A 26954-nucleotide genomic window follows, 5' to 3' on the forward strand; every position below is an offset into this window, starting at 1 on the left:
AAATAAGATTACAGTAACATGCATAAATGTAAGTGCAGTACATGGCCTAAACTTTTACAGTAAACAGAGGTACATATGCAAACATGTTTTACCTGTACATACTGGTGATGGCGCTTCTACACTCGATCACTGTTCCGTTCAAATGGTACTTTGTATAATTGCTTCATGGACATTTCATTCCGTCTGAGGACTCTGTCTATGGTGGAAATTGATATTGACTGAATATTTCCGAAGATGGTGTCATCTTCTATGACAGTTCTTTGTATTTCTCTCAGTCTCAAAGCGTTGTTTGCAGCCACCATTGCACAAATTCTTTCCTCTTGCTGTGGAGTCAAAAGTGGACCTCTTCCACCTCTTCTAGGTTGTCGGGCAGTCCTTTTTGAGATGCAGATGAAAAAACACAAACATAAATAAGCGCAAACATGCTTACAGTAATTGTTACAGGACTATCATTCAAAACTCCTTTCTTTACAGCATTACTGTATTGTACCACAGCACACTATGCCACACCTGGGCCAAGTCTGCGCTTCAGTTACACTACGTCTATATGTAAAGATCTATAAGGTCATGTCCTAATGCAAGTCTCCTGTATGTCTATGAAAGTGCAGAGCAAATTAGTTTGTGCTGAATAACTACATTACAGTATGCTTGCCTGTTTTCCTGACGAAATGTCTGAATAATAGAACTTACAGTAGTTCTCCCAACATTTGGCTGCACCCTTCGACCAGCCTCGGCCATTGTGAGGCCATGGTTTATCACATGATCCACAAGTGTTGCCCTGATTTCGTCAGGGACGTGTCTATGTGGTTGGCCTCTTCTTACCCGGTTTTGTCCTCGTCCTCGTCCTCCACCAATCCTCACCCCTCTTCCACAAGGCTGACGTTCCATGTTTTGTAGATTCAGTATGCACCTCATGCCAATCCTGTCTGTTGGTTTACATTATATATATATACTTGTAGAGTAGGGGATACTGTAACGCGATTCACCTGTGACTGGGTAGAAGAGGCTTTTCATTCAAAGACCCAGGACCATGACACTTCCTATGTGTCAATTTAGCATAATGAGGGGAAAAAATGTGGGGCAGATATGGTTTGTCACTAGGGCCATACAGGACCTCACCTGTTATGTACACTCCTGCTGTTTTCCACACATTTCTCCTCTGGGTAACCTTGCTATGGGTAGTCTGTAAGTCAGTGTTTGGAGAGCGTGTGGTTTTGATGTCATGCTGTGGTCTGGTTTCACATTCTGATTAGCTGCTGTGTTGGCTGAAGCATCCAGTGTATAGCTGTCTGTAGAAACAGAGTCTTCTGAGTTAGTGTGAGCTTCACATTTACAGAAAGGTCTTTGGGAGTAACGAGGCCTCCAACAATGGAGCTACAAGTTTATGATGTGCAGTGGATTTCTCTGAATTAGTTAAAAACTATTGTTTCCGTAATGTGACAAAATAATTTATCACCGCATATCTGGAATCAGATAAAGTGATTATTTGGACCTTAGCAATTTCACATGCTTGTGTGAATGCTACCAGTGCAGCTGCTTGAGCTGAATAGAGACGACAGTGATGAGCATGATGCTAAGATGTCTTGTTCTATGCTCTGTGCATATTCTACTTGATTTTGACTGGTGTCGGGATTGCATGATATTAAATCCACTAGCTAAATCAAAGATAGAATAGTATTTTGATTTAGTCAGCACCGTCAAGATCTCTTCGATTCAAGCAAGCATCTTAGCTTGTCTTGCTCCTCTGTAGATAGGTTTGAATTCCCTTGTGTCATAACACATACATATAGGATCGTGGGGGTTGGCACGCTACACGAAATCCAAAAGACCATCAGGGTGTACAACCTCACCCCTGGTGTCGTTGCCCACCTCTCAATTTTAAATACATGTAGACATTGAGGGCTATCAGGAGGGGCTATGCGCTTACCTGCTGCTCTCTGGCAGGTAGCTCCATGCCCTCCTGGGTTTTAAATGCACCTTAGAACACACATGCATCAACACTACATATGAGCGGGCGGAGGGAGGTTTGGAGTCTTCACACAGCCCCCGTCGGGGCGGTCTGCTTCTCCCCACCCCAGGGAAAAGGGTAACACCACCTGGGTCTGGGTGCAGTTTCCCCTTCCAGGGGCAAGGGTACCTAGACCCGGGGTTTAGAGTACGCTTGGGGAGTGTGATTGTATGTACAGTGTCTCTCTACAGGGAGTGCAGAATTATTAGGCAAATGAGTATTTTGTCCACATCATCCTCTTCATGCATGTTGTCTTACTCCAAGCTGTATAGGCTCGAAAGCCAACTACCAATTAAGCATATTAGGTGATGTGCATCTCTGTAATGAGAAGGGGTGTGGTCTAATGACATCAACACCCTATATCAGGTGTGCATAATTATTAGGCAACGTCCTTTCCTTTGGCAAAATGGGTCAAAAGAAGGACTTGACAGGCTCAGAAAAGTCAAAAATAGTGAGATATCTTGCAGAGGGATGCAGCAGTCTCAAAATTGCAAAGCTTCTGAAGCGTGATCATCGAACAATCAAGCGTTTCATTCAAAATAGTCAACAGGGTCGCAAGAAGCGTGTGGAAAAACCAAGGCGCAAAATAACTGCCCATGAACTGAGAAAAGTCAAGCGTGCAGCTGCCAAGATGCCACTTGCCACCAGTTTGGCCATATTTCAGAGCTGCAACATCACTGGAGTGCCCAAAAGCACAAGGTGTGCAATACTCAGAGACATGGCCAAGGTAAGAAAGGCTGAAAGACGACCACCACTGAACAAGACACACAAGCTGAAACGTCAAGACTGGGCCAAGAAATATCTCAAGACTGGTTTTTCTAAGGTTTTATGGACTGATGAAATGAGAGTGAGTCTTGATGGGCCAGATGGATGGGCCCGTGGCTGGATTGGTAAAGGGCAGAGAGCTCCAGTCCGACTCAGACGCCAGCAAGGTGGAGGTGGAGTACTGGTTTGGGCTGGTATCATCAAAGATGAGCTTGTGGGGCCTTTTCGGGTTGAGGATGGAGTCAAGCTCAACTCCCAGTCCTACTGCCAGTTTCTGGAAGACACCTTCTTCAAGCAGTGGTACAGGAAGAAGTCTGCATCCTTCAAGAAAAACATGATTTTCATGCAGGACAATGCTCCGTCACACGCGTCCAAGTACTCCACAGCGTGGCTGCAAGAAAGGGTATAAAAGAAGAAAAACTAATGACATGGCCACCTTGTTCACCTGATCTGAACCCCATTGAGAACCTGTGGTCCATCATCAAATGTGAGATTTACAAGGAGGGAAAACAGTACACCTCTCTGAACAGTGTCTGGGAGGCTGTGGTTGCTGCTGCACGCAATGTTGATGGTGAACAGATCAAAACACTGACAGAATCCATGGATGGCAGGCTTTTGAGTGTCCTTGCAAAGAAAGGTGGCTATATTGGTCGCTGATTTGTTTTTGTTTTGTTTTTGAATGTCAGAAATGTATATTTGTGAATGTGGAGATGTTATATTGGTTTCACTGGTAAAACCAAATAATTGAAATGGGTATATATTTGTTTTTTGTTAAGTTGCCTAATAATTATGCACAGTAATAGTCACCTGCACACACAGATATCCCCCTAAAATAGCTAAAACTAAAAACAAACTAAAAACTACTTCCAAAAACATTCAGCTTTGATATTAATGAGTTTTTTTTGCTTCATTGAGAACATGGTTGTTGTTCAATAATAACATTATTCCTCAAAAATACAACTTGCCTAATAATTCTGCACTCCCTGTATTCTACAGTACGGCTCCTGCAAGAAGTTTGTGGTTCTGTTTTGTTGCACTAATTAGCCGGTGTCTGTGTGTGATGCACCCATACAGTCTGTAGCTGCAGCTTGCTGCAGAACCCAAAACCAAAGGGTGACATGATGGTGGCTACGTCCATCTTTTATACAGTTTATGCTTTTAACCACTCATTTCTACGCCGGGCTGTGAAAACACAGCCTTAGGGAAATAAGAGAATTTTTCTGCTTTTATGTTTATATTTGTTTAAAACTTGGCTGCAGAAAAATATTTCGGTGAAAACTTATTTAATGACAAACTCAACAGAAAACATGCACACAGAGATAAAGGGACGATAATGATGACAGACGGCCTCTAAAATGATCTTTTCAGCGCAGACTGAGACATGAATTGTTGCAGAAGGAATGAAGCGGATCACCACAGGCAGTAGGATTTCACTTCTGGTGTAAATGAGCATCTAAGTGTCTAAACTTCCCAACTAACAGCTGCTGATGTATTGAACGTGAACCAGTGTGCATGACGGCGTGCGTGAAGCGACAAGCAGAACTGCAAACTTGCTGCACAAACGTGTGAATTTTCTGTGAAACTGAAGCTGTGGTTTCATTTACCAAACCTGCATACAGACAAAGACCAAAGCATTATGTGGCTGTAAGGTAAGGTTCAGTGTGAGCTCTGCAAATGAACAACCGACAGATTATATTTTAAAAGACGAGTATCTTATTGTGAGAACCAGCTCTGAACACTTTTTTCTTTCAGTTTTCACCACAAACTTCACCTGCAGACTGATTCTTTTCTCTTTCACCAAAACAATATTGTCTTTTAGTTCCTGCACATGTTTCCAGCTGATTAAAGGATTTTACTGTGAAGGAGTTTTGGTACTGAAGTGAATTTTGTCGCACTTGTTATCGTCCATTTGTTTGTGGATTTGTGTTTCAGGATGTTGGAACTGCATGCAGTGGGCTCAGTGTATTTATTACCTGGAAGGAAAGTTTAGCTGGCGATCGAGGAGCGATGGGACTGAGCGTGCTCCAGAAGTGGATGGTGGAGGGAAGAGGGCTGGGAGTCAACAGGACCGGAGTCTGGAAGGATAAATGGACAGAAACATCCAAGAGTGTTTGACAGGAATGAACATTTCAAGGAAAAACAATTGACAAATGATTCAACTTCCTGTGTGGACGTCCCAACCAGATTCAGTTCTGTTTACATCAACAAGTCAGAGTATCTAACAGTGAAATCCGTCTTTATTCCTTTCTGTGGAAGGAATGCAGGTTGTTCCTATCAGCCGCTCTACAAATGCAGATGACACATTTAAAGACAGAAAATGTTAAAAAAAAAGAAAAAAAAGAAGAAGCTTTAATTCAAGAACTCCTGACACTGCAGAACAAATCAAAAACAGGAAGAATGACTCATCAAAACAAGCTTTAATATCAATGCAGCATTTCAGATGAAGGTTAACTGAACAATGGACTAAACCAGAGCTCAATCTGATCTCAGCCAGTTAAACTTAAACTTGAAAGTCTTCATATGTGCATATACTCTAAATTTGTTTTAGAGTGAACAAGAACAAGTTCTTAATGAAAATGTTTGAATTCAATGTACCATCCTTTTAGCTGATGGACAGGCTGAGATATTGGGAGAAAAACAGATCACAGAGGATTTATAAACACATACAAGACCTTCACATGTAATTAGGGACTGAAGAACAATATTTTGATTCACTTGTATTGAAAATGACTTTGAGGTCATTTCTAAAAACAACAACAACCAACAAGATGAAAAAAAATTATCATTTTATGAATAAAGTTATTTATGATTCAAACATGTTTCCCGAGACTTTGAACTTTGGGTACATTTCTGTTCCCGAACACTAAAATGCATGCTGCACGTTTGGCACCTCTATGCTAATTAGTTTTATTTATACAGCGCGAAATCACCACAACAGTCGCCTCAACGTGCTTTATATTGTATGGTAGACCCTACAATAATACATACAGAGAAAAACCCAACAATCATACGACCACCTATGAGCAAGCGCTTTGGCGACAGTGGGAAGGAAAAACTCCCTTTTAACAGGAAGAAACCTCCAGCACAACCAGGCTCAGGGAGGGGCGGGGCCATCTGCTGCGACCGGTTGGGGTGAGAGAAGGAAGACAGGATAAAGACAAGCAGTGGAAGAGAGACAGAGGTTAATAATAACTTACAATTAAATGCAGAGAGGTGTATAAACACATAGTGAGTGAGAAAGGTGACTGAAGAAGAAACACTCAATGCATCATGGGAATCCCTGGCAGCCTACGTCTACTGCAGCATAACTAAGGAAGGATTCAGGGTCACCTGGTCCAGCCCTAACTTTATGCTTATAGTGTCTGTCTCCTGAATCCAAACTGGAAGCTGGTTCCATAGAAGAGGGGCCTGAAAACTGAAGGCTCTGCCTCTTGTTCTACTTTTAAATACTCTAGGAACAACAAGTAGGCCTGCAGAGCGAGAGCGAAGTTTTCTACACTAAACTCTCACAGTCTGCTGTGTGTTACGTGATTTGAAATAAAGATAATTTAAACAAACAGCTATAGACAAAACAACAGATAAGTGACGTTCCAGGGAATTCAAGGTCTGTGGTGCTGTAGAGGAAAGTGTTTCGTGTCAACTTGTTGTCAGCAGCAGCGATGCAAAGAGGATCGCTGCTAGAACGACACAATCCTCCAAGTTGCGAACAGACGCCTATATGAATAAAGACACGTGTGCCACACATAGACAAGCGAGTGTTTACCAGAGCGTGGGAGGTGATGACAGTCGGGGTGAGCGTGTTGGTCGCTGATCCAGGAGCCAATAAACTGTTAACTGCTGCATTCACCTGCAGAAGGAACAGGAAGCAACAGCACACGTTTACCTCTAAACACAGCACGATCATTCACTCATACACTTGCACATATACACAATATATATAAATCCCTATAATCCCATAGTTTGGAGAAAATAAATAAAAATGTTAAAAGCTCTGATGTGTTTTTGGATTTTTATTTAATCTTGTGACTGCCAAGGCTCACACGGGGTTAGAGTTCAGGGTGAAAGCGCCTACACGCTGTGAGATTTCAGCAAACCTATCAGTCGATTAGAAGTGTGTCACAGAGCTAACAAACAGACTGCAGAATGATTAAACTTATGAATCATGGACTGTGGAGAAGATTTTTGTTTACGTGTCACATTCATCTTGGTGCGCTCATGATAAGGACTCGAGGACGCAGCACACAAAATATCTTCAGGGTTTTCCTGGATAAAAACATTTTTGGCAACCCGAAAACTTACACAGCTTTACTACAATATTCAAGACTTTAGAGCTCTTTAAAACGATCACCGAGGACTAAACTCTCTACTTAAATTATTTGTTTGTTAAACAACACGTTCTGGGCGTAGCAGGCCTGCTTTGTGTGGGCGTGTCCTATCGCTCCCTGACTCTGGTGCCATCCTTTCCTCCTGCAGAGTCAGCGCACAGACTCCACACAGCAAACGACACTCGAGTCCAAAAGCTGTGAAGAAGAGTCGGTCAGTGCCAGTGGGCAGGCTGGCAGTGTCGTTTCCTGCCGTGTGGAAAGGAGTGCATGTTCCGACTGTTTCATACTTTGTTAACAGCATCGACATCTTTCTGCTGATGTCGCTTTGCTTTTGACAGAAATAACTGCCCAGCTGTGTCCCTATTTAAGATCCTTTTAATAAAACCTAAATCAATAAAAGATATTTAAAGTGATTATTTATGCAGAAGTGGAAATATCTGGGTTTTTACAGAGTTAAAATGAACCTCTGTGGGGGTGGCCACGGACTTCTGCATGACTGGCAATTAATTTTTGTTACTGTCTTAACAGTAGTCTCTGCATATTCCTGTTATTTGTTGTCATTTGTAGTAGAGCCACTGCCACTTTAAAAATATGTATTACAATGTGTACAATAAAATATATATGGACTTTTACTCTTTGTTAGCAGGATATATGTTATAAATTTGTGGTTACACCTAATCTTGTTGTATTCTGAAGTTGTCTTATAGTCATTTACATTTGCAGTATGTGCTGCTGATGTTTAAAGAAAAGAAAACGAACACATCCAGAGCGGCTAAAAGCTTTAAGAGAAAAAGCTAAAAGCTTTTCGTCCTGGACGTTTTATTTAAGTGCTGTGAGACTCACATCACAGACTCAAAGGATTCTGGAAACTTCAATTTATCTGATAAATGTCTAACGTTCAAGTTGTTACATAGCACACATAGTGATGTTTCTCCATTTCACAACCAAAACCTGCATTTTTCCAATGTTAAAACATGACTATATGAGAAAATGTCTTTGAGGGATTCACAGCTAGATGATGAGCCTGGTATCAAAGCAGAGGTGAAAAGGTGACTGTAACTGTTTTGACCAGTCACTTATCCCGCCGGTTGCTATGACATTTGATTTTATGTCATAGCAACCCATAGCAGCCATAGTCTTCCTGACTTTCTGTTTTAAATATTTTTTTTATGTTTGTGAAGCACATCTGAACTTTTACATGTGATGTTTAGTAAAGTGACCAGCAGTGTTGCAGACCTTATCGAGGGAGAGGCCGGGGGGCAGGGAGGGAGAGGAGGGCAGCTCCAGGCCTCGTGGCTTCTTTTGTTTTGTTATGCACAGTAATAGTCACCTGCACACACAGATATCCCCCTAAAACAGCTAAAACTAAAAACAAACTAAAAACTACTTCCAAAAACATTCAGCTTTGATATTAATGAGTTTTTTGGGTTCGTTGAGAACATGGTTGTTGTTCAATAATAAAATTATTCCTCAAAAATACAACTTGCCTAATAATTGCAAAACAATTGCAAAACAAATTTCCCACGTGTGGGACTAATAAAGGTTATCTTATTTTATCTTATCTTAATTCTACACTCCCTGTATGTCTGTCTCCACGTTGGGTGAGTGTTGAGTAATTGCATATGAGAGCATGAGGGTGGGAATGGATGTTTGTGTCTGTGTCTGCCTGTATGTCTGTGTCTATATGTCAGGTTGGGTATCAGACGCCACCTCTCTGGGGACATCTCAGGCCCTCCAAGGTATGGAGGCCTATCTCCCCCCACCACCACTTCCCCTGCCAGTGGCGGACTCCCTCAGACATCGGTGCGTTGGTAGTTCTTTGTGTCCGGGAATGGGCGTCCAGGTACACACCGGCTCACTCCTTGGTGGCTGCTTATCGGGGCCTGGGGCCTGGAGCCTGGAGCCTCGGTCACTCAGGCACAGCTGGCTGCCGGCGGAGCTCACGGGCGCGTCACTGCAACCCCCCCTGGCTTCTGCTCCGTGGCTGCTGAGTGAGCCCTCATCTGGGACTCTCGCCAGCTCTTTCTGGGACAGTGGCGCGGCTGCCCCTCTGTTGGTCTTCCTTGGTCTCTTGTGCTCTGAGGGCCTCTGGATGTCTGGAGTCTTGATCTCCTCCATACCTGTTCATGCCCTGGTGGACAGGGCTGTGGCCCCCCCCCACACCCTCTAGCAGCTCATTACATGAAGGAACCTTTTAAAAACAAGCGCGTCCATGCTCACAGGTGTACACACGGGTGCTCACACACACAAACTACACCCTTTTTGGCTCCTACCTCAAAGCACACTGTGCGCTGTCGATCTTACGTGCTGCACAATAATGTTTAATATTTAGCATTTACTGTTATATTCCCATATATCATCGTGATGTTGTTTATTATGTTGCTCTCTTTTTCTTCTGCTCGTTTTCTTTTTTCTTTCTCAACAGGTGATCCAGCTGATTGATATATGTATTTTTTGTCTGCTTATTTTGTTGGTGTCAAGAAATATACTCTAAAACACTTCTTCAGTAAAGAGTCAGAGAAGAGAAACACACAGAACTTCTTGCTAGCAAGGGCAGCCTCCAGCACTGAGGCTCGCGCTGAGGACTGCCCCGGTCTTTATTTATACTTCAGTGGGTGCTTGTGTGTGTGTGTGTGTGTGTGTGTGTGTGTGTGTGTGTGTGTGTGTGTGTGTGTGGGGTCAGAGTGTGACCCCATAAAGACTTCCCTAAACCTGCTGGTCTCGAAGTCCAGCAGTTCATCAAACCAAAAAGCACTTAGACTAAAACTGATATAGCTACGTTAATCCTACCGTAAAACAATAAGACAAGGTACGACCTCTTCCCATGCTCCCAGGATGTGGGGGTGGACGCTAGAGCACCTTGAAAGAATGTTACAGACCTCCTAGGATGAGACATTCTTTCAATATGCCACCAACTATATACTTCTAAACACAAATGATTACATGCAGTATTCTACCATATGCAAACTTATATCATTAAAATATTATACTGACTACTAAGTACAATTTTCCATTGACAGTTGGTTTTTGTTTTTTTTGCCCTTTATCCCCATCCCTCTTCTCTGCTGTTTTTCTTTCCCTCTGTCTTCCTCCCCTTTCTTTTCCTCAGTCAAGTCTGTCCCGTATTTAGCAAGTGAAAATAAACAATAAAAGGTGAATCAAATAGACCATTACGGTAAGGCTGGGATGGACCATTTGGTAAAGTAAATCCGTTGGGCATCTTTCTTCACCTTTAGACAATAATTCTGATGGCAGAAGAGCCAAACAGGGCAGGCAAAAAAAACTAAAACAAAAAAACCCCCAAAAGAGTCCTTTATTTGTTAGGAAAAACCTTTCAAATCCATCCAACAACAACAGTGATCAAACCATTCCAGGCTTGAACGATCTGCAAAAGTCGACTTCCCCCATCACTCACTATGTTAGTGTTATCGACTAGTAAAAATGGACAAAACATGGAAATTTATTTATACCCAAATTCAATAACTACTATAGTTTTAGATTCTCTGAATTAAAAAAATAAAAGTCAATTATGCATTCCTGCTTTGAAAAAATGTAACCATTTACAGTATTTTCCTTTCTGTTATTCTTTAGGACCTCAAATGAAATAACCTACTTTGCTGTGAAACACTTGCTGTATTTACAATTATAAGAATTCATCTCTTGTTAGTTTAGAGCTTAACCTCTTAAGCACCAGCGCCCCCAGATACAGGGACAAAAGGGAGGAGATCGCATTTAGGGTTAGGCGTGTGTGCTTAAGAGGTTAATTTTGTTGCATCAATAATTAACATTTCATTACTTAATTAATTGCTTACTTGCTTGCATAATCTGTTCTGATCAAATGTTCTTGTTTTTATTTTCTATGTTTTTGTATATTGCAGTATAAAAATATAAGCTGATGCACATTAACCAGTCTTGCTCTGTGCAGCTGTTAAAGCTCTTTCTTAGTGCACAGTATACTCTAAATAGACAAAGTACAAACAGAGATTGTACATACAGTATAAAAAGTGTAGCTTTATCATATATGAAATTTGCTCGTACTCTGTTAACACATTCTTTTTGCACAAGACAAAAAAAGCACTTCCTCCTCAGAAGTGATACATTTGCATTACAGTGTTGCTGTCTTTGCAGAAGTTACTAAATGAAAGAGAAAACACCTATTACTCTCACAGTTTGACTTTGGATTTCCACCACAATACCAAATGACTGTTTACAAGAGGTGAAAATGACCTACAAATGAATTGAACTGTGTGTGTTTAGAGGTTCAAGAACATCAAAACTCTAGAAATTTAGTCCCCTTCAAAAGTGCTTTGTTAGCACTTTTGTATATGTTGTAAATTTAAATACATTAAATTTTTTAAGCTTTACATTGAGTCACATTTGTTGTAGTTGTATTTCAGGAACTGTACTAAACTGGTTCAAAACATACGTAGAAAACAGGAAATACTTTGTATCAATAGGTAACTTCACATCTGAGCAGACAAGTATCACATGTGGAGTTCCCCAAGGTTCCATCTTGGGACCCCTTCTGTTTAACATCTACATGCTCCCACTGGCACAGATTATAAACAACAACAAAATAAACTATCACAGCTATGCAGATGACACACAAATATATATCACAATGTCACCAGGAGACCGAGGCCCTGTACAGGCTCTTGGTAAATGCATTGAGGAAATCAATGACTGGTTGTGCCACAATTTTCTCCAGCTAAACAAAAACAAAACTGAGGTAATAGTCTTTGGCGCCAAAGAAAAACGATTACAGGTCACCAGAGAACTTCAATCTATACATCTAAAAACCACAAACCAGGCGAGAAATTTGGGTGTAGTGATGGATGCAGACCTAAACTTAGAAAAACACATTAAGACAATAACAAAGTCAGCTTACTATCACCTCAAGAATATATCAAGGATAAAAGATCTGATGTCTCAACAGGACCTGGAAAAACTAGTCCATGCATTCATCTTTAGTAGGCTTGATTACTGTAACAGCATCTTTACAGGTCTACCTAAAAAATCAGTCAGACAACTACAGCTCATTCAGAACTCTGCTGCTCGAGTCCTCACTAAGACCAAAAAAGTGGACCACATCAGTCCAGCTCTGAGGTCCTTACACTGGCTGCCTGTCCGTCAGAGGATAGACTTTAAAGTTCTGATGCTGGCCTATAAAGCTCTGAATGGTTTAGGACCAAAATACATCAATGACCTCCTGACCCAGTATGAACCATCCAGATCCCTCAGGTCATCTGGATCCGGTCTTTTATCAGTTCCCAGAGTCAGAACCAGACACGGAGAAGCTGCATTCAGCTTTTATGCTCCTTATATCTGGAACAAACTCCCAGAAAGCCTCAGATCAGCTGAAACACTCAGTTTATTTAAATCCAGGTTGAAGACTCACCTGTTCTCAGCTGCATTTGAATAAAGCACCAAATCCACACTTTAAGCTTAAATTTCAAAACTTACATTTAACTACTGATTTTATCTACTGTTCTGATTTTATCTGTTTTGATTTTATATACTGTTTTGTTTGTTTGTTTGTTTGTTTGTTTGTTAATTAGTTAGTTAGTTTATTTGCTTGTTTTAATCAATTTTAAATCATGCTTTTTATTTGTTCTTGTTTCTAATGTCTCTGTAAAGCACTTTGAATCACCTTGTTGTTGAATTGTGCTATACAAATAAACTTGCCTTGCCTTGCCTTGCCTATATATTACATTTGCTTATCTGGAGCAAGCTAAGAACCCAGCTGTAGAACAGAGATAAAAACAGGATCATAGCCATGGTTTTATTGGTTATGTAAGGTATGTAAGCTTTTGTAAGGTAGCATCAAAACGTCTTTACTAACTGGGGAGCTGAGCAGGTAGTTATAGCCAGGTTGCCTTTAACTGCAAGAGACGAAATGGGGATCCAGGGCAACAGGTGACTCGGAATGTACTTTAATTTCCGAGTTCTGTTTGAAAGTGGAGTCAGTAGCTCTGGTTAGGTAGCTTGCATTAACGTAAAGTGCTTATGATTGCTGGAGCTGGCTTGAAGCCTTTTGGAGCCGTTGTAAGGGTGACACCTAGTGGCGATTATTTGCAGACGACAAGTCGTCGCCATCATTTAGCGTTACCCTTTAACTGTCTCACCGGCGTCTCCGAAAAACCAGTGTCACTTGTGACAAACAAATCTTGATCATCTGAAACAATTATTATTTCTCAGGACTCGGACGAGCGCTTCCTCATACGTCACCGACAGGCGACCAATGGCAGCGTTCATTTTCAGAGCTTACCCACCGCGAGGTAGAAGAATGTAATTCTACTCAGAAGCTTTTCTTTGCTGGTAATCATCTTATTTGGCGACACAGTGCAGGGAGGACTTCACTAAGAAACAGTATTTCGGATGAATGAGACCTGCATGTAGCCGTGTGCTCGACAGGTGTAGCGTCCTTGTGCTGTTTTTCACGAAATACTTTAGCTGCTCCTTGGGGTGACAAGCACATCGTGCTCACAAATGACTGATCCCCAGCAAAGGTAAATAACATACAGGAGGGAGGGAGTCTCTTAAAGGCTTGTATTTCTCATTTATTTACTCAGTGGACATACACGAAACTTTTGGTATTGATTTATTTCATTTGGAAAGCGATCTGGGTTCCCTTTGGCCTCGTTTTGCTGCCAAGCAGTTTCTGTCGTGTTTATTCATTTATTGTCTCAACGGACGAATCCCTGATTATTGTAACCAGATTGTCATGTCATTTTATTTATCTATCGTCTGGATAAAGTAGAAGAGCAGCATACAGGAGAGAAGCTGCTTTGCCATAAACATTTCTCGTCACGTTAATCGTTAACATCTGTCTCGGATTTGGGGTCTTTAACCTCATCAGACGCAATGAAAAACACTGCCAGCGGCCCGCTGACAGTTAGTTATGAAGTGCGTGTCAAAAGCACTTCTCTAGTCTTTTTTGCTCCAGCGACAAACTGAATTTAAGTGTTGCTAATATTAGTTTTAATCATCCCGTCTTTAAACTAAACAAAAGGAGGTCTTGACGTGACGTCACCATAATAAATCAAACGGCTTCTCTAGGCACGAGCAGCGAAGTTAATCACTATGTCGTCATTTGTGCACATTATACATTAAACGCATGTCTACTGCTGTGTCAGCGCGCTATGACTTCATAGACATTCAAATAGTTTTTTAATGACATTTTTCAAAGACTAAAATCATGAGGCAAAGTATTATAATTTTAAAATTATTGCAATTAAAAAAAGAAAACAATGATAGCAAAATTAATTGTACAACTACATGCAGTCAGTCTGCTATCAAGCACCTTACGCATGTAACGCAAAAGACGTTTAATGACTGATATTTGTTGGCCTTTGTGGTTTGGCTGTGCATCAAATTGACTGAGTGTGGTGCTGTTTCATGTAGACATGCAATAACTTGGACCTCGCAGCTGTGGAGACATTATCGCCATGAAAGGCTTCAGCTCCAGATTGGGCTTTTCGCTGGGCTTCATTTTAGGGGCCTGCAGTACGTACTTCTTCCTTCACCAGGTGTGGTTTGAGAGAAGTTACCCTGTTCTGTCAGGAGCTCAGGAAAAAGTCACTGCTGTAAGGGAGAGGCCGACCAGCTGGAGGAAGGAGGGAGCTGCTGTTAAGAATCTGCACCTTCCTCACCGTACAGGTGTGTTATGTTGTGAATACATTTTTTTTTTCTAATTTAATAATAGCTTTCACATATTTACAGTGCAGGAAACATTCTAAGCCCGTGACTGAACTTTGCCTTAAAGTTTAGAGATTGGTTTACAGACACAACGGACTTGAAATAGCACCAAGTCTACTTTAGACTGTATAATGATGATAATACCTATTCTGCTTTGGACTGTGATGCATATATGGATTTTTTCCACTATTGCTTTCATGCTACTTCCAATTGGCATGGCCAAAATAATGACAGCTGAAAGGATGTGGAAGGGAACTAACTGCATATGTATCCAAATGTGTTAAGCAGAGTGTGGTGTGGCTTGTAGAATGACAAATGCAACAGGTCAACTGCATACCAGTTAACACTGCTATATACTGTCGTGTGTCCCTCCAGATGAAGACAGCCAGGTGGCAGATATGTTGTATCAGAAAGTACGTGTTCTCTGTTGGGTGATGACGGGGCCGTATAACCTGCAGAGCAGGGCCCAACATGTCAGGGCTACCTGGAGTCGGCACTGCAACATCGTCGTGTTCATGAGCTCTGTGGACGACCCTGACTTCCCCACTGTGGGCCTGGGGACAAAGGAGGGCCGTGACCAGCTCTACTGGAAGACCATTCGAGCGTTCCATTATGTCTACGAACACCACGGGAATGAAGCAGACTGGTTCTTAAAAGCGGATGATGACACCTATGTGGTAGTGGACAACCTGCGCTGGATTCTGTCCAACCACTCCTCCGAAGAACCAATCTATTTTGGCAAGCGCTTCAAACCTTATACCAAACAAGGCTACATGAGTGGGGGAGCAGGTTATGTACTCAGTAAAGAAGCCCTCAAAAGATTTGTGGAAGGCTTTCGAACCAAAGTTTGCACACACACGACCCCTGTGGAAGACCTAGCTCTCGGTCAGTGTTTGGAGAAGATGGGTGTTCTGGCAGGAGATTCCAGAGACACTTTGCAACGAGAAACTTTTCACCCATTTGTGCCAGAGCACCATCTTACTGGCAAGTTCTCCAAGAGCTTCTGGTACTGGAGCTATTGCTACTACCCAATTGTTGAGGCAAGTCCCCTCACATTAGTTTTATTTTTGAGCGAGTAATAGTGAAATGGGCTTACACATTGTGGTGGTAAAAAACAAAGAAATCTTTTCATACAAAGGCCATTTCTAAAATCCAGTTCACAGATAGCGCGTAGATTAACCTTGTTAGAAAGGGGCAAGTTAGGTTAGGACGTCATGCTGATGACGGACTGAACCTTAAATTAGAAATCCTTTAATGTCATTAGCTTATGTCTTCCATTCAAGTGACAGAGGTCTTTCATTTAAAAAAGTGTACACACTTTTTTCTTAGTGAAAGTTACACTTACTGTCATATAGGCAATAATGTTTACAGTCTTTAACTGAAAGTACTTCAAAGACTGTATATTTAGTGCTAACACTAAAAAGTTCCTAATTTAGAAAAATAATCAAATTTTGAATTGAATGTCAGGCACATACAAACTTTCAAAAAAAGTTGGATCAAGAACATGTTTACTGCTGTGTGGTGTCATGTTTTCATTTAACAAAACTGCTTTAGAACTAAGGAGGCCAGCTTATATAGAAAACTTTTCAACAGTTCAAGCCCTTCTTTGAATTTTAGTGTCACACCATGTCAAACTTTTTCAATCGATGGCGTATCTGGACTTGTAAGCTAGCCAGTTTAACATTTTAAATATGGAGACATGCAATCAGAATATTGGCAAATTTGGTTTGACAATATTCTGACTGAAACCAGGAAGGTGTTTTCTTTAAAAACCAAAAAAGGCCTTCCTTTGGATGGCAACATAATTTGCTCCAAAATATGTTTGGCCACACATACTGTAGCAGTCAATTAGCCAATCACATGGCAGAAACTCAGTGAATGTAGGTATGAGGACCTGATCATGATGACCTAGAGACTTTCAAACTGACTATCAGAATGGGGAAGACAGTTTCAGATGGGCTGGCCTAAGTGTTTCAGAAACTGTTGCCCTACTGGAATTTTCCTTCATAAACATCTGTACAGTTCACATAGAAAGGAGAAAATATCTAGTGGGAGGCAGTTCACTGGGTGAAAATGCCTTGTTGATGCAGAAGTCAACGGAGAATAGCCAGATAGTAACTCAAATAGCACTTGTTATAACCAAGATATGGAGAAGAACATCTCTCAGCGCACAACATCTTGAGCCTTGAAGCAGATGTACCAGAGCAGTAGAAAACCACACTGGTTGCCACTACTGTCAGCTAAGAACAGAAAACAGTCTCGCACAGGCTCATTAAGACAATCGGATGGTCCGGTCAGAAATTGCCATAGCAACATGAAGGTATGGTCCCATCCTGCCTGTATCGCAGGAATATTCTCTTGGCACACTTGGCACAGCACCAACTGAGCATTGTTTAAATGCCAGAGCCTACATTACTATTATTTTTGACCATTTGCATCCCTTTATCACCACAGTGTATTTATCTTCTGATGGCTGCTTCTAGCAGCCATCTGTCAAATCAACAGAACACTGTGGTGAAACATGAGAATCATGGATGCGGAGCCCATGAATCTGCAGCAAATGCATGATGCTGTCAGGTTCATATTGAGAAAAATCTCTGAGGAATGTTTCCAGCACCTCGTTGAATATATGCCAGTATTAAGGCAGATCTAAATGCCACTAGCAAGGAAAATCTAATGAAGTGGCTAATGGATGTATATTGTTGAGCATTAATGCTACCTTCACAGTAATCCAAGTAATCAAGGGTTGAGGAAACTTCTTTGAAAGCACAGTTTTACAAATTACAGGTGACACCATGCTTCAAAAGGTTGAATAAAGAAAAGGTATGCTTGACACAAATCTAATATGATAAATTAAAGGATAAAGTGGTTAAAACTACTTGGCTCAAAGAGTGTTGCAAAACGTGACCACTTGTTCATAAGTGATACTTAAATAAACTGATAAATAAGTAAATAAATTATCCAGCTATTCAGTGGAACGTTTGCTTTGATTTCCAGACCAAATGTCTGAGTGAAACGTAAGCCTTTCCAAACCTACAGTTCATCTACGGTTATCACCCGAAGCAGGATTAGTCAGTTAACCAAGTAACAGATTTAATCGCACCGAGCAGGGTCTCTGAACATGTGAAGGAATAATCAATAATTCTGACCAATTTATATCTCTTTATTTATTTAATTATTTAGAATCACATTTAAAAACTGTTGCCTGATGTTTTGTATATTTTACTTTGAATTAGAAACATAGGCATTGATTTAAATGAATCATCAGAAGAGTACTGACTAAAATAAATGAATATGTGAGTATCTAACACATTCAAGTTGTGTGCCTGACCCTTGCAAACAATAATTGAATTGGAAAAAAGAAAGTGTTCATTTTAAAGTAGACGATTGCAGCACAGACAATGTGCTGTCGAATGAGGGGAAAATTGGTCAATTTGTTGCTGATGATGCAACTAATCTATTGTACTTTGCAATTAAAATGAGGCAGGTTCATTACTGATGCTGTCAAGTGCTGTCTGCCTGAGTATGGAGCTGCTTTATTTTTATTTTTTAAAGGGTAATAAGAACATAAATGTACTTTTAATATTTTTAAGCCACAATTATTATTATTTTTTCCTCAGACAATGAAAAGGAAAAACTGTGACAACATGTGTCCGTTTATGAAACAGTAGTTAGTTTTAATATTACTCTTATTATTCTTTCTGGGCCACAAAATAAACGTTTAACATATTTTCAGGCGAGAATGTAGCTGTGTAAACTTCAAATATCTGCTCAGTTTATCAAGACACCACATATTTTCAAAAGCGCTCCACGTTTTTGGAGACGTCTGTTACCCACTAGCTCGATAGCTACCCGGGGACAAGGCTCACTAGAGCCGTGAGAACACTGGACTCCCGGCAAATCGTGTTCAAACCCACCGCTGTCTTTCGCTACTCAGGTTAAATATATATGAGTCACTTAGATAACTTAAAAATGTTATTGTTTGGCTTTTTTTAGTATTTTATTTGTTCCTGAGTAAATCGCTTTGGCTGAGATTAAAGTTATAGTTTTTACACAGCTGAATAAACGTCAACCAGACAGCTGATCATCAGAAGTGTGAGATGCTGGAAAATATACTCCGGTGTCCTGTTATAGTTTAGATAGCAAGGAGTTTATTAAATTTCACTGAAACAATCTGCAAATTTCATTAAAATTTAATAAACTCTCATCTTGTCTTTATTTTTAGTTAGCACATACCTTAAACACTTAAAGCTGTAAGCTAATGATAGTTATATAAGAGCAGATGCTGCTGGTGCAGTAAGCTGTAGTTTTACGTCCAATGGATGATGATCTGATAGTCGACTATCAAAATAATCGTTAGTGGCAGCCCTAATGTGCAGCACTCTCTTTTCTTTGGACCGTATGTGGTTATTTGTCTTTATTAAATCCAATATTTTGTTGAAAATTACATTTCAGTTCAGAGATTGAAAGCAGAGAGCAGTGTACACTTTGTACAAGGACGATTACTGATCATGTTCTCAGGTGTGGGCATTAAAGCAAAACTCAGTGGTTTACAATAGCAATGACTATCAATGTGATTATGGACGGTGACTGCTACTCATGTAGTAAAAATATGAATACTTCAGTGTTAACATATTTTGAGTGAGTTGCTTTTTATTGTTCTGTGTGTGGTTTATGTTTTTAACCTACGTGTTATTCTTCCTTAGGGTCCGCAGTGCTGCTCAGACCTGGCTGTATCGTTTCATTATATCGAAGCAGAGCTGATGTACGTGATGGAGTACTACACCTACCACCTAAGAGCGTATGGTTATATTCCACGCTACCAGCCCTCTTTACGTCATGGTTTGAATGTCAGCCCACACTCGCAGACGGCTGTAACAGCGGGACTTAAAGCAGTTCGAGGGGTGAAGGACGGAAAGAATCGCACAACTGTTGCCTTTTCTCTCAATGGAAACCAAACCAAAGAGGATACGGTGACAGAGGAAAAGGAGACGGAGAATTTAAACTCCCATCTCACTGTGAACAGGACTGCAGTCGAATAAAACGCTGTATTGTATTAGCTGTGTTGTGTTTTTAGATGGTACTGAATGTGTTTTAACTGCAGTGTGTCTGATCGCCATCAGAAACTACATCAGGAGCACCTGTGGCTACTTTCCTTCTGTGATTAGTCAAGAAGAACTGTGGTGAAAAGTATGACTTTTTCAGATAACCCTTTTACTGCGCACTAACAACTCTTTTCTGCTGAGTATGACAACATGAGTGAGTTGTTAAAGATAAGAGATGTTTGAGTGGAGGCTACATGTGTCTCAGCTGTGTTCAAACAATATGAACATCTGGTTTAGCCTTAATTATATTTGACATCATCAGTGTTTGAATTTATTGTCACAGCCAATGTGCTTGGAGTTATGCAGGAAAAAGCAATAGATGTATGACATTTATTATTAATTGTGAGTAATTAAGTAATTTGGCATAAAATGCTTCAAGTTAATAAATTAATTTTGTTTAAATTTCGTTTGTAACTCAATCTAATTAACACACGCTTTAAAACCAGAGCCAGGATGTTTGATATGATGTTTGTTTCAGAAATGCAAAATAAAGTGTTTTCTTTTCACCTTTCAGAGTATATTTGAAACCCCCCGTTGAACCGTTTGAGCACCTGATTTTATTTAACCCAACACTGTGATTGAACAGTATTGTCTCAACATGAGACAACAGCTTGAAGAATCACTTAAACAACAAGGGAAACTGCACCGACATTTAAATGAATGAATTATGTATAAAAATTACATTTATTTTGAACTTTAAGAAAAAGAATGACATGATAAAGAAATAGAATTTATTACTTCTAATTATGCTTTGTCTCCAAATAAAACCGTACATTATGCTTGGTACATTGTCACTTTCATAAGCCAGGTACAGTGGGAATCATGTGGTTTTTTTTTTGTTTCTATCAGACATTTGGTTTGCTGTTGATGCTCTCGGTGACATTCTGTCATTGTAGCCAAATGAAAGTAACTCTCAGTGTCTACAGTCCCTGAAGTAACCTGCAGGAAAAAAACAAAACACATACATGGACATAAGTACCCTAAAAATCCACTGTGAGAACTACAAGTAGAGATTTACTTTAAGAAATGAAAAGCATGCAGATGGTTTGCATAAACCAGTCCCTTTTAAAACACCCCAAATCTTCCGAAGTTCTATGTCTGAAATCGGTTTTATCCTTAATTATGCAGGATGATCATTAACTTATTTTTTCTAAACAGCTGACATTTGGTGATGTCTGTTTAAGAATAAGGAAGAAGCACTCACCTCAGCCTGCACTTGTTGAGAAAAATGCCTCTCCTCTCTGGATACTCTCTCCTCCAGGCACCATTATCTGTAACATATATAGAAAACATGAATATGAAAGGCGACAAAGCTAAAAGGACATGGATATTAGACACCTGCCATACACTCACCAGTCTCTGCGTTTCTCCGTCCCATAAGTCCAATAAAAATGTCATCCATCTCCCCTTATATATAAAAAGCAAAATGCAATATTTCATGACAATTTTAAACGGTCGTTTTACGCCATAAGTAAATTACAAAATCTTACTTTTTTGGGATGGTTGTTCAGCGTCAGCCTCTGATGAAGAAAATAAAACAAAAACAGAAGACCGGCGAGATTTTCAGAAACATTGCAGCAAATATTTTATTCTTCAGTTTATAGCTTCAGCATTACTGTCATCATACATCACACACACACACACACACACACACACACACACACACACACACACACACACACACACACACAATATCAATATCAATATATATATATATATATATATATATATATATGTGTGTGTGTGTGTATGTATGTATTATTATATTTTTTTTTAAACTGGTCATGTTCGCCCGTCGAAAACACTAACCTGCACTTCTTCTGCCCATCAGACCCACAAAGCTGTCATAATCCAAGTCATTATATCTCTTCAGGATGTTCCGCTTAAAGTTCTCTAAGCCTATGGTCTGCTGCAATAATGAGAAGAATAAAACAAAATCTGATTATTCTAAAAGATGTTCTCAGACTCTGGCGCGATGTGGCAGCCTCGCTTCTGTCAGTATGCCCCAGGGCAGCTGCGGCTACAACTGTAGCTGCCTCCACCAAAGTGTGAATGTGAGAGTGAATGAATAGTGGAATTGTACAGCGCCTTGAGGGCCCCGAAAAGCGCCATATAAATGCAATCATTATTATTATTATTATTATTACGTGCCCGGGAACCTACATCTGAAGTTGATCTGCGCGATCCGGGCTCGTCGCATCTGCACCGGCTGTAGCGAAATTCCATGACGAGGAAAAAAGTCACCAGTAGCAAACCTCTTCTCATCTTGTTGGTGTCGCCTGTGCAAAAACAATTCGTTTTATAAGGTGTTTTCGTAATGGGGAAATTCATTGCATTTTCATTAAGAAACCCACTGCGCACAAGGGACGATGCAATCGGTGCGTAAAAACGCACAATTTACTGTTCGCAAAGTTAGATTGAAGAGAATTTTTCAAAATCAGTAAATAACAGATTCATATTGATCAAAGACAGTAGTTTTACGCAGTGTTTCTTTCTGTTCCGTTACCAAAGAGTTAAAGTAAACCTTAAACTATCTTCTTTCACAACAAGATAACAGTTTAAATGTTATTTTAAAGATCATTTTTAAGCATTAAGACATTTTTTTTTAGCTTTTACCTGTTTTCTGTCGAGCAGATAATGCGGTTGGCAAGTCAGCTGAGTGCGCCCAAGTGCAAAGTAGAGTGGAATCGGCTAGATCCCGCTGTGAGAGCCAGTCCGGATGAATGAAGCGTCTGGGCTTTGGGGTAATAAATAATAGCTGGATACCTGCGTAACGCCAATCAGCAGCGTAGGTGGAGTACTCTTTTATCACGTTGCACTGAAGGCTACAGAGCCTACTCATTGATGGTCATGATGATGATGATGATGAGAGCGTCTGCCCCTCCCCTCCCCCCGCAACTCCTCACTGCACACAAAACACGCACACACCCTTTTAAAAAGAAAAGAAAATAGAGAAAAGTTTAGGATTCGTGACGAGGATACATGTTTGTTTTCGTGGACTGAAGCACACCACTGAACATATTTGGAAAAAGATAAGGCTATATCTGCAGTTAGTTTGGGGAAGAAAGGATATAGAAGTCAATTAATCTGACCATTTTAATGGCTTTTAATTTTACATCAACATGGAATTTTTTTAGGAGACAGAATATAAAATATACCATATATAATTGATCTCTGCTGGTTTGAAAGCAAGACTTAAATATGTTTAATATCACTGGGTAGAAATATTATCAGCACAACCATTTTTAGAGCCTATACGCGGTGAGCTGAGCTTGGATAGACACATCTTCATACCAGTCCTGACACAATGAGTAACATGTTATTCAGACATCATTTGAAATTGTTTTCATGCTTGCTAAATTCTCTGTTAAATGGGTGCGACAGGTGGTGAGATGAAATGTCATCACCTGACAACCACTGAGGGACTTTTTATACATTTTTTGTGAGTGAAAAACTGCATGGGTAAAATGCTCAAGAACTGCTACTTTTTCAAATTAATTCAGCATAGCCTGGAAATTTAGTGTATACTGTCAGTATTCACAGAAATCCTGAAACGTGTTTAAACGTGTTTAAACATGTTTTCACCAGCCTCTGAAAATGGCTCAAATTTAGTGCAAGTACCAAACCTATAATTTTTCTTGCAATTACACAAGCAATTAGAGTTGTGTTGGTGTTTGTTTACGCATTCAGAATGCAAACAAGCATAATTCTTCAGTAAAGCAAAGTTTGAGATTCAAATTGTAGTGCAGGCAAAGGGAAGTAATGCACATCAATTACTGTGGTCTGGAGATTTAGGACCGATGTGAGAGGGTGTGACACTGACAACAAAGCATTAAGCCGGAATCCAAATTGTGCCTTTCACATGTTAAGAAATGGCTTCCCATTTCCATATTTGTCTTGTTCCTGTCTGTAATCGTGCGGGGATGGGTCAGGGTGGGGATTGCAGCAGTGCAGGGGTCCGGGATGGGAGATCCGTCAGAAGTGGGGAAGTCATTAATTGCGTTTTTGCATTATTGATGAGTGTTTCTTTCTTATCTCCCCTGGTAATCAAAGCAACCCAGTAACACAAGGAAAGAGTGCCAGTGGCTGTTTTTCCACAGCATGCAATTGCAGGGAAAGCTTCTCATTTAATGACAAGGTGAGTAGATATATTGTATCGATTATGTTAGCCAACATTGACATCCTGCTACAGACGACATTACAGGCACATATCTTGCATAGTGCTGAACAATAATGTCTTGTATCTTTCTGCTTTACAACATTTGGAAGTCATCCAATCCTGCCATCCTACTCAGTACCAAACCTGTTGAACTGTCATTATGTATGCGCTTCCCTCAGAGCTGCAGACAGCTGGATAATCTCTAGTCCTGACAGGTCAGCTGGACCTTCACAGCTGGCTCAGTAACAGCAGGTAGACCATGGTGGCTATAGGTGAAGCAGTATATAAAACAAAAACAAAAACACAGACCAACACCATGATGAGATCATTCTATGCGAATGAATTTGAAACAGTGTTTCCATGCAAGCCAAATTTCTGTTTTTATTATAGTGACTAATCCTTTGGCCAACTAAATTAATCTCAATCTTTGTTTGCAGCAGTTAAGTGTTGTTAAAGTTTAAACCTCTCATGTAATCACGTTCTTCTATATCTCACAGATATTCATCTGAGTATAAAGAGTGGGACATCCTTGTCCACATAAAATATCCTCGGGTTTCAACCTGTTTGATAATTTAAAAAAAAATTGCCAATTGATCCTGCTTTTTCTGCAATGCTTATTGAATTAACAGGCTGAATAGATAGAGGTAACCTTGCTGTGGAACCCATAGAAAAAGAGAATGAGAGAAGGAAAAATGTTTAAAACATGCGCAGACAGAGAAAGGATAATAATTTCCGTGTGTGTTACTTTGTGTGGGTTTCTTTGGTTCAAATTTCCAACATGTTTGGCAGCTCAGTTTATTTGGAGGTCCACGTAAGGACATGAGGATAGAGATTCATACATCTGTGTAGCTGCGTACTTGGCAGAGGACAGAGCATGGAGTACAGTCATAATCCTTTTGCTCGCCTTTCTCTTTAATGGAGCTGCCAATCATCTGTTTGTGGGAAGGAGGGAAGAGGTTCACAGTGACGCCACAGCCCTTATATGGGAGTGATGGTATGAAGAAATACAGGATCAGATGGGTACAGAGGAGCTTATTGTGTGAGGCTGAGAAGAAGGAGTGAGACTGTAAGTGTGAGAAATTGCATGGTGTACATTTAGCTACAAATGACTGCGTGTATGCTGCCGGACTTACAGATGAGAGTCTCCGTCCATTGAGTCCAAAGGGTATTCTACAAGTGTGAACGCCTTCACACACTCAGCGGCAGTTCCTGCTGATCACTGTTGCTTGTGGCGACGTATAGACGAAAATAAGCAGATCTAGTCTCTTCTCCACGGTAGATCATAAGACACACCTGTCAGTAATTGACTTAATAGGCTTTTAATCCAGTGGGTGATTTTAACTCAGACTCCACTTTATACATCTCCTTGAGGCGTGTAAAATGATTTTGATGGACCCGTTTTTTTTGAACCCACTCTTTCCTGATCTCTGACTCGCGAGGTCCTGAAGTGTCACTTCCATCTAAATGTTAATTTGAAGGCTGCTTCTTTAAAACTGACATGGATGTTGATATGTCTTGAAATACTATTAGCATAAGACCATACTGGGTATGTGAGATTGTGAGCTGCGGTGTCTCGAAACCAAAATCCTTTTTGTTTTTCTCAGTGTTTTCCAAAAGTGTTTTTCTGCTGTCTACTTGTCAACAGGTTTTTTCTCTTTGTCCTCTTTAATCTTCTTTCAGTGACAGCGGTTGGCACTGGCCTTCGGGAGAAAATAAGATGCTCTGGTGCTGTTGAGCCTCTTGAATCACTCTTTTTTAGATTGGTGAACTTTTCCTTCTGACTCAAAACAGTATTTTGTATTGATCATGGAGTGAGAATAGTCTCAAAGACACATTCACATCCTGTTCATCACAGACACAATCGCCGTCTCTCACGTCTCATGCCTACCACCTTTTTTTTAGTTAATAAAATGTGTGACATCAGAAGTTTTAAATCAAACACACCGGGAACATAGAAAGTTTGTTATTGATGATGCAGTTTGTTTTTTGCCAAAGGGGGTTTACTTTTTAAACTTACAGTGTATTATCAAGCACAGTCTTATCAAAACTAGGATGATTTTTCATTTTCAGCGCCGTGATGAATGCCTCTCTTCCTCTGTTAGGGTTAGATGTTTTTGCTTTATGAATTGTACCGCTGCCAACTTCCCAAACCTTTTAACTGCTCCTGTTACCACTCACAAATTCTCTTTTCTTCCCCCCCCCCCCCTTTTTTTTTTACATTTGGCTTTTGTGTTATTGGGTAAAGAAAGTGCAAAAGAGCGAGGCTATATTTACTGTAATAACAGCAAAGAGCTACAACAAGTAAGAAACCTAGCTGACTGAATATTCACTTAGACCTCAACTACATGTGTATTGTTTGACACAAAGACAGAACTGTCTCTGAAGATCTGAGCACTTTACGCATACAACACCCACCCAGTGGTGACTGAAGTCACCATTCATTCTGTTAACCTTAACTTTAAAGCTGACTTTATACCTATTATATAAGCTTGAAACCAGGTTGAAGAAGCAATAACTTGAAGTAATGTCATGTGCTAAAGATCATCTTTTTTATTAAAATCTTTAAGCTGAACCAAACAATTTGATTGAAACACAATTTTTAATGCCCACCTCTGTTTTACAATTCTGTTTTTTCTGTTTTCATCTGTATCTCACTCCATGCAGCCTCTATTCAGTGTTCAGACCGGCTAGAAAACAGACGAGTTGCCAAACCAACCAATGAAGAGGTTAAGAGAACAGGCTCTTAAACCACTATTTTGGACTGGGAGGTGTGTCTTTTTGGGCATGTGGGTAGATGATGGTGATGTAAAATATAGTTCACAGGTCATTACCATGATGTCTCTGAGCACCCACAATGCAACAGAGCTTCCATCACACCTGCGTATAAAAGTGAG

The 26954-nt window shown here is 40.3% G+C and overlaps 2 protein-coding genes and 1 long non-coding RNA gene across 4 annotated transcripts; 1 reads left to right on the forward strand and 2 right to left on the reverse strand.

The window, feature by feature from the left end:
- Window positions 1-4752: 4752 nt before the first annotated feature.
- Window positions 4753-8400, reverse strand: LOC146683991 (uncharacterized). Its single transcript, XR_014917069.1, has 3 exons — window positions 8335-8400; window positions 6537-6620; window positions 4753-4848 (listed from the first exon to the last, which is right to left on the reverse strand). It is a non-coding gene; the product is annotated as an uncharacterized LOC146683991 (long non-coding RNA).
- Window positions 8401-13154: 4754 nt separating this feature from the next.
- On the forward strand, window positions 13155-20407 carry c1galt1la (core 1 synthase, glycoprotein-N-acetylgalactosamine 3-beta-galactosyltransferase 1, like a). Of its 2 annotated transcripts, none has more exons than XM_085444050.1 (4): window positions 13155-13607; window positions 14503-14757; window positions 15172-15836; window positions 19503-20407. In XM_085444050.1, exons 2-4 carry the CDS (start codon window positions 14547-14549, stop codon window positions 19836-19838), a joined length of 1212 nt encoding a protein of 403 aa, XP_085300176.1. In that variant the 5' UTR covers window positions 13155-13607; window positions 14503-14546; the 3' UTR covers window positions 19839-20407. The 2 variants fall into 2 exon arrangements, with proteins under 2 accessions (XP_085300176.1, XP_085300177.1); XM_085444051.1 differs by having other exon boundaries at window positions 13155-13376.
- Window positions 20408-20558: 151 nt separating this feature from the next.
- tac3a (tachykinin precursor 3a) lies at window positions 20559-22702 on the reverse strand. Its single transcript, XM_085444052.1, has 7 exons — window positions 22518-22702; window positions 22065-22180; window positions 21711-21810; window positions 21392-21421; window positions 21255-21308; window positions 21106-21172; window positions 20559-20840 (listed from the first exon to the last, which is right to left on the reverse strand). Exons 2-7 carry the CDS (start codon window positions 22164-22166, stop codon window positions 20822-20824), a joined length of 372 nt encoding a protein of 123 aa, XP_085300178.1. The 5' UTR covers window positions 22167-22180; window positions 22518-22702; the 3' UTR covers window positions 20559-20821.
- Between the last annotated feature and the right edge of the window lie 4252 nt (window positions 22703-26954).

Source organism: Copadichromis virginalis, linkage group LG20, assembly GCF_057382275.1.
Source record: "Copadichromis virginalis isolate Kocher_CV1m ecotype Utaka linkage group LG20, C_Virginalis_male_GT1.1, whole genome shotgun sequence".
NCBI classification, from domain to species: Eukaryota; Metazoa; Chordata; class Actinopteri; order Cichliformes; family Cichlidae; genus Copadichromis; species Copadichromis virginalis.